The sequence below is a fragment of the Homalodisca vitripennis genome, chromosome 6, assembly GCF_021130785.1.
Source record: "Homalodisca vitripennis isolate AUS2020 chromosome 6, UT_GWSS_2.1, whole genome shotgun sequence".
In the NCBI taxonomy this organism is placed as follows: Eukaryota; Metazoa; Arthropoda; class Insecta; order Hemiptera; family Cicadellidae; genus Homalodisca; species Homalodisca vitripennis.
Window position 1 is genome coordinate 85679491 of NC_060212.1, and position 13582 is coordinate 85693072.

Here is a 13582-nt window from a genome sequence, read left to right on the forward strand (position 1 = left end):
TATTATATATTTTTTTATTCAGCATTGTTCAAGAAACATTTTTCACATAATATAATTAAAAAAAAAAATCCTTACTCTACCTCTTCATGAAAAAATTTTTTTTTATAAAAAAGAAAAGTTAGTTCAAAGTTTTTGATTTGTAAAATTGTTGTTGTTAGTGATATGCAAAATCCAAAATATAAAAAAGAAAGAGCATTTGATTCTGAGTGAAAATAAAACAACACATAGTTTATAAGGTATTTATTTCTACATGTGGTAAACGATACAAAAATCATACACTGACATTCGAAAGTGCTACTTACCAACAAAAGTAAGAACTTCAAAGCTCACTTGGATTTGTACAATCTTGTAACTATTAGTTCTTATTAATTTTCTATTTTTTTATTTTTTATTATATATATTTTTAATTATGTTCTGATTGAATGTCTAAATCGGAATCCTCATCGTTGCTTATTTCATGTTCAACTAGTCATTGTCGAATGTCACTTGAACGATCGCAGAAATTACGATCCATTACGTAAACACGCACAAAAAACTTACTATTATTGTGTCATATACACAGCCATCATTACAACGAACTCAAACAAACAATAAACCAGACAGAACACCATGCAGCTGACGAAATAACAATAGCCGAATGAACCAGTTGACTCATCGCTGCGCGCGCAACTAGCGCGGTACGCGGAAGAATGTAAACAGACAATTCAGAGATTATAAAACGTATGGACGTGCAACGAAACGATAAAATTATTTATTAGTGTATTATTTACATAAATTGAACCTTCCTCTTTCGATTGATGTTCTACTAGTCATGTCGAATGCCACTTGAACGATCGCGGAAATTACGATCCATTATGTAAACACGCACAAAAAAACTTACATGTCATATACACAACCATCATTACAACGAACTCAAACAAACAATAAACCAGACAGAACACCATACAGCTGACGAAATAACAATAGCCGAATGAACCAGTTGACTCATCGCTGCGCGCACAACTAGCGCGGTATGCGGAAGAATGTAAACAAAAAGTTCAGAGATTATAAAACGTATGGACGTGTAACGAAACGATAAAATTATTTATTAGTGTATTATTTACATAAATTGAACCTTCCTCTTTCGATTGGTATCAATACTGATACATTTGATCGTGTTTTAAGTACGTAATATTGAGAAATAAAAGACATGTTAAAACGCCCGATATCGGGCGCTGCCATCTAGGATGCGACTAAAACACCCGATATCGGGCGTTTGCCAGTTCCAGGGTTAAAAGGAATAAATAAGTATTTTTAAGTTTAAAGCTATGAGCTCAAGTTTAGAATTCTAAATTAGTTTAGATGCCCATAAAAACTTTGATGCTACAAATAGTAAATTTAAATTTAATTTATAAACTTATATACCATTATTAATTATATACTTTTCAGGGTCATAAAAAATGGCGATTGTGATAAATACCTCATATAAGAGTTTAGAAAGTCACTGAACAAATAATATAATTACTAAGAGAGGTTTTTTTAAGTGAGGCTATTTGAAAATAAATAAAAATTTAAGCACATTTTTAAAACTATCTATATTTTTATTTACTTTTCTTTATTTTTCAGAATAGCTGCCAAGTTTGTGTAAACACTTATTTATTAAACATTTCAACTAAAATTTGAATACCCTCTGTTTAGAAACTTGCCACATTCTACAATAACCAAGACCTCGCTAGTTTTTACTTTTTTTGTTACTGTTGTATTGGATGCCACTGACGTGAAAAGTTCACGGCGCATCAACGGTTTGGAAGCAAAGTGTTAAACTCATATTTCCTCTCCAGTTCTGATCTACTGATCATTTCTACATCATAAATTTGAAATGTAGAAATTATAACTTCATATACATAGTCTGTTCAAAATCACACCTCTATTAACCTCAACATTTACTAAAAAAAAAACCATACACAAGTCATCCCCAACGTGAAACTCATGATATTTTATAAGTTTCTATATATGATTATGCAAACTTTAAACAGTTTTTCATCACATTGGTATTTATAGTAAAACATATTGAAACATTAGTATTTTGTACATTGGAAGGTACAGCCTTTGGGGAAGGAAAACTTAAAATAAATTATTTTGGAATCCTAAATCATACCCTCTTACTCCACAGTCTCCAGTTATTCACCAAAATGCATTGTTTTTACAGCGTTTTGTGTCACAAGACATAAGTTGACATTTACAAATTTTGATATATTGTGGGGAGTGGGAAAGAATTTTGAATCCCAAATGTAAATCACCCTGAGCCTAGACAATCGTCTTACAAAAATAATAAGTACTTAAGTTGTTAACATTTGCACCATCAAGTGTAGAAATATTGCTTTTAAACATCCTGCAAACATTATTGACACAGTAAGTGAAATAAATGTAAAAGGAGGTTTCTAAATAACTATACCCTCAATAGTATTATATAAATGTGCCTTGTTCATATAGTTGAAAATCCGAATTTAGTAATATTCAGTATTTTACAATTTATCAATAAAGTGTAACACCTTACTAATTGATACTTTACTACAAGTCCAAACTGAGGGATTTTGACTTATCGTACTAAAACTAGTGCACTAGTGTGTCAAGATGTTAATAGGGTAAAGACCTATAGTTTTACCCTAATCACAAAGATTAGGTGTGTTGCAGAAATCCAGTCCAAATAATGAATCACATTCTGATCACACAAGAAAACTGGACAACTCATATTGAGACATCAAGCACCATCTAATGCACCCTTAAAAAATAAAAACATCTTCAAGATCTAATCTCCATCTTTTCTGTAGGGGCAATACTATATGGACCAAAAAACTGTGACCGAAATTTGGCAGTAGAAAAATTCCCAGCCATAATGAGCTACGTCACCTTACGGTGCATACTATATGAAGAGAATTTCCGAGCCGACAGACAATTAAACAAACTCCACCACATCATGCAGACAACTCAGTGAATGCAATGTACCAATGCAAACGATTTCTTCCTCATCTATTCTGATACCAGCTTTAACCCTTTGCACGCCACTAATAAAGCCATTAACTTTTCTATAACGCTAAGACAAGTAGAGAATTTAAGGTCAAAGCTAATTTTTATTATAACTAAATCATAAAAGGTACAAGCAAAAAAAGTATAATCAGAGCATTTTCCTTAAAATAAGCGTATTATTGATAAAAATAAGGACTATTTACAAAACTGTACAAAAATGTAATTGTCCGAGAACAAACACCATGGAAATGTTTGGTTATGGCTCTGTAGGAGACACAGAACTGATAAGCAGGTGGTCAGAGTTAGACAAAGGGCCCTCCCCTCTCCCTGCCGCAGAGTGAAGGTCGTTTATAAATACTTCTCTGGCAACCGCGATAAGCACAGAGCGTGCACCAGGCATTTCGAAGGCCTTTTATGAACTAAAAAACTCTCCAAGAGACATAATTATAATATCGGATATAATTGTATTTGGCGTTTTAGTCAAAGTCTACCATTCTAATACATCCGTCTATGGCGTTGGAAGGGTAAAAACTAAATGTATTAGCATTCCACCTGCCTAAAAATCATTCGTATGGTCACATGAAATTTAGCCAGGCACCATTGGCTTTTCCGATCGTGGTTTTTCGGACCGTATAGTATTGCACTAACTGTATCTATCTACTGATCCACAGGTCAATAATTTTAAAATGTACCTGGCGATATCCTTCTGCAACTCCTGCATGGCCTGGTGGCACTGCGCGTAGAAGGTGACCTGCGCCTCCACGAACTCGTGCAGACAGCGCAGGTGTCGCGTATGAGAGCTGCTCACCCCCTCCAACAGCAGCTTAGTAATCTCCGCCTGCCGGTCAAACTCTGACTGTGCCACACGCAAGTCCCTCTCCGCCTGCAACCATCATCCGAAATATTAATACTCTCCATCTATTTACAAGAAAGGTTTTTTTTTTTTTTTCCATATAAGAGAATAGAATAAACATTTTTTAAATCCTGAACAATGTTATTGATTAATCTAGGCACACTTCTCCTAGTGTAAAAATACCCATAGTAATTTGATATGGTTTATATACGTCAAGCCAAGAGTTAAGGCTGTTTGTACTTTATAATTTTTCCACTACTTTGGTTTTGAATTAAATATTAATAGTCTCTAAATCTGATAACATTTTTTCATTGCTTTTAATCTTGACTAGTTTTTAATTAAGATCAAAATTCATGCTAATTTTACCAAACATAGAATCAATATTTTAACTCAATGTTTCTGTATAGGTAACATTGAGTTCAATGATGATGCTTGTCACTCGATAGGCTTTTGTGCCTAGCATTTACAAACATTTTTACATTGATTTTATATTATCTATATATTATGACGGCAATGAGAAAATCGTAGAACAAACAAATTTGTAAACAATTTGAGTACAATCATATGACATAGTACACTTGTAGCCTAACTACCCACATGATATCTCCAGAATGATTTCATCTGTAGACTTTGAATTTGCTTGAAACTTCATTTCTACTTAGACAAGAATGAGTTAGATGATGGTGAATGTCCATCCAAGTTTTGGCTGTCATTGAAGCTTATCATTCAGTAGATTTCTGCCTGCCTGGTAGCTGTGATCATTACTTTTCTACATGATAGTCTATATAGAATAATAGTGCCGATTTTTAAGAAAGGCAATAAGCAAAAATGCGAGAATTACAGGGGAATAACTTTGTTGTGCCATACACAAAAAATTTATGAAAAAATACTGTTGCAGAAAATTAGACCAGTACTGGAAGAAATAGGAAGAGAGGAGCAATGTGGTTTTAGGAAAGGTAGGTCAACGGTGGATGCTATTTTTGTGATGAGACAAGTGTTAGAAAAGAGGTGGGAATACGGAAAAGATACAATGGTAGCTTTTATAGACCTACAGAAGGCATATGATAAGGTACTGAGAGAAAGGATATGGGAGAGTATGAGAAAGAGAGGATTGCGTGAGGGAATAGTAGAAAGAATAAAGAACCTGTACGGCATATGTAAAAACAGGGTAAGAATTGAAGAAAAATATACGGAAACTTTTAAAACAGAGAGAGGAGTAAGGCAGGGAAGCATATTGTCACCTTTCCTTTTCAATATTATAATGGATGAAATTATTCTAGAAGTACAAGGAAACAGAGGAGCAGAAGAACTCAAGACAATAGCATATGCGGATGACATAATGATATGGGAAAATAGGGAACAAGAGTTAGAACGAGAGTTGAACAAATGGGCAAAAGTGGCGAAGAAATATGGTTTAGAGATGAACATACAAAAATGTAAAGTAATGAAAATAGAGAGAAGGGAAGGAAATAACAAAGACGTGTTAGTTGAAGGAAAAAGACTTGAAAAGGTGAAGGAATTCTGTTATTTAGGAAGTATCATAACAGATAGGGGCACAATAAGAGAAGAGATAGGAAACAGAATATGGAAGAGTGGAAAGTTTTTCAATATGGTGAAGAAGATTGTGTGGAGTTGGAACATTGGGAAAGAATCAAAAGTATTGATGTATAAATCTTATTTCCAACCAATTTTATTATATAGAGCAGAGACGTGGACGTGGACTAAAAATGATTTAAGCAGATTGCAAGCTGCAGAAATGAGATTTTTAAGAGGGATAGAGAAGACTACAAGAAGAGATAGAATAAGGAACGAAATAACCAGAGAAAGATTGAAGGTAGTTTCACTGCAAGAGACAATGGAAGGAAGAAGAATACAGTGGATGGGGCATGTGAAGAGGATGGGAGATAATAGAATGCCTAGAATAGCACTGGAGAAGGAGGAAGGAGGAAGAAGACCAAGAGGAAGACCGAGAGGAAGATGGGAGGACCAAGTGTGGAGAGACATAGAGAGAAGGGGACTACAGAAAATACAGGTGGAGGAAGAGGAGACCTGGAATGATAGACAAAAGTGGAGGAGGCTGTGTACGACGACCCGTGATAACGGAAACGTCAGATGATGATGATGATGATGATGATGATGATGATGATGATGATGAGTCTATATGTCTGTCTGTCTGCAGGACATTTCAAAAACAAAATGGGTTGGACAAGAAATTTTGCATGGAAATTTAACGAAGCCTTTTACTTAACATTCTGGTACTTCTACCTTATAATACAGTAGTAAAAGTAAACTTTACAAAAATCCCTCTCCCGCTAAAAGACTCACATCTAGGAAACAACAGAACTTGTTCCACAAACGAACATGTTATTTCTTACAATTCTGTGCTCACTAAATGCAACTGATTCGGTTTTGCAGTTCAACCAGATTTATTGGCTGAGACAACAAATAACCTGTAATAAATAAATCCTCATTAGAAAATATCAGATGGAAATTCAGTAATCTTGCAGATCATATCTGAAGAACTGTGTATTCATTCAAATAATGTAAAACATTTATTTCTTGTTCCTTTCAGAGGATACCCAACTTAGAATTACCCAAGCTAAAATCGGTCCAGTCGTTTAGGAGAAGGATTTCAGTGACATACACACGTACAAAATAAATATATATATATATATATATATATATATAAAGATTATATTGTATTTTTTACCCTCAAAACAAGCCTGGAATAACCTAACTTAGTTATAACTAATGTTTTCAGAGGAGGTCCAGACCATCGTTATTCTGAGATTAAAAATTATTATTTGTCAATTTACAAGAGATTTTTTTGTTGAAGGGGATTTGAGAATGGTTTAGATTCACAATTTGGTTCACTGGAAAATGTTTTTTTAATTTCTAAGTAGTTGTTAATTTTGGAATGATTTACAATTGTATCCGCCAGACTGCACTATGACACATAATACAGAGTGAACTGATACTTAACAGCTGTTAATACTCTCAGCTGAAATTCATCAAAGAGGCAGAAACACTTGTTTACCTTTAAATTTTAGAAAATATTAAATTATTGTAATGTGCTTGCTCAGTAGTGTAATGCAGATTACAAAAACTAAGTTATTATCTAATTTAAAATCTTCTGTATCGACAAAACTTAAAATTGAAAAAATAGTCACAAGTAACAATCTATCCAAAAGTAAAAATTTGAGCAAAAATAATAGTTTGAATGCATAAACTCACCTAAACTGTAGAAGGAACTCTATTAAAATTCTGTACCGTTTTAGTCTAAAATATGTTGTATGTACACTTTTTTGTTATCAGGAAGGGCTTAACACGTTAGCTACCAACCCCAAAAATTACGTTTTAGCGCTAAAGTGCCAAATTTTTAAAAGATAAATTGTTGTAACCTTTTGTTATTTTTCTCTTCTTTGGTTAATAATAAACATGATTTATATATATTTATTACGTTTATAAAGCGTCGTGCACATTGGCCCGACAGAGTTTTTTACAAGGCGATATATTACATAAATCATTTGCCGTCGGGCCTATACGCCAGACGCCTGATTCAGGGATATTCCGTTTTGTTGATGTGCAGCCTGAATAATTCCCGCGCTTTAGTTCTCTGTCTGAAGCTTACTTCTAACCTGCCTTTTACACATAGCTGAGTGCTAATTGACGCGTTTTGTTACTGGAATCCTACATTGTGTTTTTTGTAAGTAATGTTTCGATAGTTGTGCGTGTATACTAGTGATCGGTAAAAATAAGTGGCGATAATCTTCTTACGGATGAAATCGAACGTATAATTGAGAATCCGTCTTCCCCGGGTGATTTATTTGCCGGTATAAGTGATGATAACAGTGTGGAGTCAATGGTGGTTAATGATATACCGGATGACACTGATAGCGACCTAGACTTTATTCCTGGTACTGATTCAGAATATAACTCTGATGACAATCAAGAATCAGACGTGGAACTTAATTCTACAGATGCTAATGGAACAGTTACAGATATCACAGGTACTTCTTTTATTTCTACAAACACCAAGGACAATGATTTGGGCTGGGAAATGTTTGAGGGTAAGCAGAAAACGTTTCAGTTCACTCAAACAACAAAATTTAATTTTTGTTACCGAACAACAAAAAACCAATATATTTTTTTCGTCATTACTTGACAGATGAAGTAGTTGAACTTATGGTTGTAGAAACTAATCATAATGCAAATGAAGTAATTTCAAAGCTGTGACTAAGTCGTAAGAGTAGGCTAAAAGACTGGAAAAATACCAATCATGGGGAAATGAAACAATTTATTTGCCTTCTTTAATATATGGGTTTAGTAGGACTTCCAAGAATCAGCGATTATTGGTCAAAAAACCCTTTGTATAAATTCTCAGTTGCCCGAAAAATAATGAGTAGAAACAGGTTTCAGTTACTCTTACGTTTCTGGCATTTTAACGGTAATGAAAACCTCAAAAGAGATGGGCGGATTGGTAAAATAAAACCTCTGCTTCTAGCACTAAACAATTTATTCTTCACTTTGAAAGTAGCAGAGCAAGATTTAGTTATTGATGAAACTATGGTGCCGTTTAGTGGTAGACTAGGTTTCCAGCAGTATATTCCCGGAAAGGCCACAAGTTTGGGATAAAAATATTCAAGCTGTGTGATAAAACGGGTTATACTTATGCAGTAAAAGTATACATGGGGAAAGGTACTGTAGAAGTGACAAAAGACAGTTCTGTTGCGACTAAAGTGATACTGGAACTCATGACAAACTTTTTAAATAAAGGCCAAAAGTTATATACGGACAACTACTACACATCAGTAGAATTGGCTAATGCTTTGTTGTCAAATAAAACACATCTTGCTGGTACCATGAGAAAAAGTCGTAAAGGCCTACCAAAAAACCTTTTAAAACAAAAACTTAGTAAAGGTGAAATGGTTTGTTCCGAAAATAAAGATGGTGTAGTTGTTACCAAGTGGAAAGACAAAAAGGAGGTACACATGCTTTCTACATTCCATAGGCCGGAGTACGTCGTCCTTGACCAAAAAAAAGTTGGAGGGCCAAATGTAATGAAGCCATTAGTCATCGTTGACTACAATAAGGCGAAGATTGGGATAGACGTATCCGATCAAATGTCATCATATAACACTGCAGTACGGAAGACAATGCGTTGGTTCCACAAACTAGCTGAAGAACTTCTTCTTGGAACTGCAGTGGTCAATAGTTGGTTGGCCTACAATAATTTTCTTAACCACACTACATCTCATAATAAAAAACAAAACTTAGTCTCTATCACTAAGTTCAGAGAAGAATTGGCCTGTTCATTGATGAACGTGCAGGAAGAGCCACGCATTCCAAATGTGACCACTACAGGGCACCACTACCTGACGTCATCTGCTTTTGTTGGTGGAGGAGTTCAAAAACGCTGACACAGAAAGGTGTGCAAGTTGTGCTACAAAAATGCATCAGAGGAAAAAGGACGTAAGGTAGCAAGAAATTTGACACAAGTAACTAAGTTTTGCAGTGAATGTCCCGAAAAAACCATTTTTGTGTGAAACATGTTTCAAAATTATACACAAATAGTATTATATCTTCATTCATCTTTTGTATAGGGTAATTTTGTATTTACTTATTTTTCTTTACTTATAAGAATTGAATTATTTGAATAGTAAGGAAAGCAAAAAATATGAAAATAAATAAGATACAACTTTTTATTTACTACACTTACTTTTTGTGAAACTTATGAAATAAATCTCTTTTTACTGTAAAATAACAAATCATATATTTTATTCTTCCTGGTAGCAATAATAAGGCTAAAACCTTATTATTTTATATTCTAACACCTATAAAAATACCCGTCGGGCAATGTGGCCCGACAAAAATGTCCAATGTAGCAATCTCATTCATATCAGTAATAACGAAAATAAACACAACAAACAACGTTCTGTTAATAGCAGAACTCTTTATAGTTCAATCAGTTTCAGTTAAGAGTCGTCAGGGTGCAGCACAGGCACGAAAGTAATCAAAATGGCGGGTACCGTCATTGTTATGCTGTCGGGCCACTTTACCCGACATGCAATCTCTTAACCCTCTAAGTGGCAAGCGACGTCTGAGACGTTCTATTTACGCCGCCGTGACGTGGCAAGCGACGTCTTAGAAGTCGCTTCACATTGCCGCTTATTGCTAGGCAACCGATAATTATTGTTACGCCTAGTTTGCACAGTTGCGTTCACCACTAAATTTCAAATACATTTCATATAGTATCATCAACATCACGATGAAATAATCAATGGTACTAACTGAAATAATCCGGTACTTTGGGATTATACCGACCACACCCAGACATGAATCTTTATTTGACATTTTGCTTCTACTGATTACTAGATTAGCGTAAAACAATATTTCGTCAATATAAAACAGGAATTGTCTTATCGCAAACCCCTCCACATCCTCAGACAGAGGTCAAAGTCGAGCGGTCTAGTAGATAACGTGTTTGCAGAGTCGCGTCATTTTGTTGTACTTCCGTTTTTTACCTCTACATTTCTCCAACACTAAAATTCAACAAAAACAAACATTACCAAACTAAAACTAAACTCTTTATTGAAAAAAACACTCAAAACTTGTTTTTATTCTTGATCACATTCCGCCACCCAAAATGGTGCTGCCCCGCGCTGATGTCAACGAAAGAAAAACATCCCTCAAGATAGTACCTATCAGTAAAATATCAAATTCTAGAGGGGCTGATCAGAAATATAAATTGAATTGTAATGGAAAGGCAATTATGTACCGTGCAAATCATGTGATGCCGCTCCGCCTGCCGTAATCGGGATTTTCGAGAAAGATAAGATAACAGAGACAACAATACCGATTACAATACCTGGAAATGCTTGTAAGTTTTTAATTTTGTAATTAAAGAGTTGTTTTTTTCATTCTATCATGTTTGTTTCTATAAATTTATATTTTTGTGTTCTTCATACCGGTGTGGTCGGTATAATCCCAAAGTACCAATAATCCTAAGTTTTCTCCCACGGTCTGTTTTTTTTACTGAGGGAAAGGGAGGAAAAGGCAAGCAACTTCTAGCGATTCTGACTAGAAAAAGTGTTTTTTCTAGATTCAGTTTTTCCCATATAACTTTTACAGTGTTGCAAATAGAAAAAATATTATTGAAGGTTTTTTGTTTAGAATTAAATTGTGAATAAAGTTGCATTTAACATAATCTCCTAGGAATGACATTTTTAAAGTTACAGAACGTAAAAATGAAAAGTTTGGTGGAGAAAAAAACGTTTTTTTGAACATTTGTGTGAATATCATAAAAAAAGGATAAGGTATGTAAAAAATAACTATACTATGTTATTCTGTAGTTTATTACGAAAAAATTGATATATAACAAGCATTGCTCATATTAGAATTTGCATTTTATTTTTAAATTATAAGATAGTCCTGCTTGACTCTGAAAAATAGCCTGCCATTCCAGCAACATATTACCGCCACTTAGAGGGTTAAAGATGTAGAGCGTCGGTCCATTTGGCCCGACGTGGCAGCTAACGTGTTAAACAACTTAGTACTGCCTGAGCTGGTAATTTTCCATACAGGTATATTTTGTATGTTGATATAGTCATATTGGATATATTCCAAACAATGTGCCCATCTGCCTACCCCGTGATCATATAGCTCCTGCTCTTCCCCCCTCCACCCAAATAATTTTCATAAGTCTGTGACAATTATTATTGTTAACTGTAATTTTGAAATATACATCAACATGTTTGAAAAATATGACATTAGTTGAGAAGCAACATGAGAATGGAATGAGATTATACTCTACCATCCTACAAATGAGAAGATAATGATAGAGTTAATAAATCTGAAGTGAATTTGATAGCTCTTAAAAAATATTAGGAATATGTAAAGCCCAATATTGTTGCTGAGGGATCAAAATGTTTAATACGTGAAAGAATGAAGTTTTATTTTATGGTAACAGTAACATTACTAATAATTGACTGTCTATTGTAGTCTAATCTAACACTACAATCACTACAGACAGACACACTGTCTATAAACTCACCACTTCCAGCAAATATTCAGGGCTAGGCCCTTCCTTTAGGAGCATGAAATAAAGCAATAGTTTTATACTTACAAAACATCAATATGAGGATTATGACAAGATGAATTCAAATATAAAATCTAGTAACAATAACAGTTTCTCAAAACTACTATATCGATAACCAGAGCAAATTTGTAACAATTAGCATCACTGATATCAATTATGTCATCAATGGTGTCATACATGTCATCATTTGTGTCAGACATACTATTGTTTTTATGAAAGTGCTCCATTATTTATCATCAAATATGTTAAATTACATCATTTTTTATTTATAATGAAAGACAAAAATTTGATTTTTAATATTTTTGTGTAATATTTTAATATTAATAACAGGCGGTATTTAAATGTATTTAAACAAAAAGATTTATAACATTACCCATTTCCAACATCAACTTATCAAGTAAAAATATTTATGAAGTTAAACATTTATTTTAACCCTCCGGCTGGCGCGCATTTGAGCCTTGACTGGCACCCTGTTTTGAAGCTTCGTGCAGAGTTTTTAAATTTTTTATCCTGTACAATTAATTATTGGAGAAAACAAAAAAGTGTTATACATCAAATTACTCTGCAGAATATGTTGTACAATATAAACATAATTATAATTTGACTTACCTGAATAATGGTTGTTGTTTGATGGTCAGAACTCAACTTTTTTTTTCAAAAAACACTTTTATATTATGCCATTAAAAAAAAACTCAAAATGAATTTTATTTAAAAATCTAAAATATGCATAATGTTCACTTACTTATGCACAAAAAGAAAACACATAGTTATAAACACTTTTATTTATAAATAAAATTACAATTGAAAAAAATAAGACTATATACAAGCACTAACAGTTGCTGAGTCGCGTCACGCGGAAGTAGTCAGGAGCTTTTAGCGGCCAGTAAAAGAACAAATATTCATATATATATATATATATATATATATATATATATATATATATATATATATATATAAGTGAATACATTATTAGAAGGCTTGGGATCTTGTGATTAAAGTGATATAACTTTTATGCGATTCGAGCGGTAATTATCGGAACTATGACGTAATTAGTAGACAATGTTTAATGAGTCGTATATTACGGTTCTGCCAGTTCACGGCAGGAAAAAATGGGTCGTAATTTACGACGTTGCCAGCCGGAGGGTTAAAGAACATGCAGAGAGACAGATGAAAAACTAAGCAATAAATAATTAATTTGAAAATGCTCAAAGAGATATAATAAAAACCAAATATTATTATCCATTTGGGACTATCCACTTACCGTAGGTTGTCCAAGCATGCTCCTTGCTTTGCGAACTCGATTTTTGCAGGCATCCAAATCAAGCCTATAACATTATAGTTTATTTTTAACAACTAATAATTCATTGTTATTAAAAGTTATTACCAGTTTAATTTAAAACTAAACAATCCTTATCATTCGTTACTCCATAACATTTGTGAACTGCCTTCATAATTAATACACAATTTTAATGGCTTAAAGTTTATAATCATTGTAAATTTGTAATCAAATTATTCTTTTGAAAATATACTTTTTATTGAAAGAACATTTACAAAATGGATATGACTGAGTTCACCCAGCTACCAATAATAATCTACATAATAATACATTAAGAGTTTTAACCTAA

At 33.5% G+C, this 13582-nt stretch overlaps 1 protein-coding gene across 3 annotated transcripts in view; it reads right to left on the reverse strand.

The window, feature by feature from the left end:
- Positions 1-13582, reverse strand: part of LOC124364500 (endophilin-B1) — a 39229-nt gene that overhangs the window by 8830 nt on the left and 16817 nt on the right. For 2 of the 3 annotated variants that reach the window (XM_046820039.1, XM_046820037.1), the window contains exons 4-6: positions 13219-13282; positions 11913-11945; positions 3699-3889 (exon numbers count right to left, since the gene is read on the reverse strand). In XM_046820039.1, the coding sequence (XP_046675995.1) occupies positions 3699-3889; positions 11913-11945; positions 13219-13282 (288 nt within the window). The remainder of the gene's footprint in view (positions 1-3698; positions 3890-11912; positions 11946-13218; positions 13283-13582) is intronic. The other variant, XM_046820038.1, reaches the window with a different exon arrangement.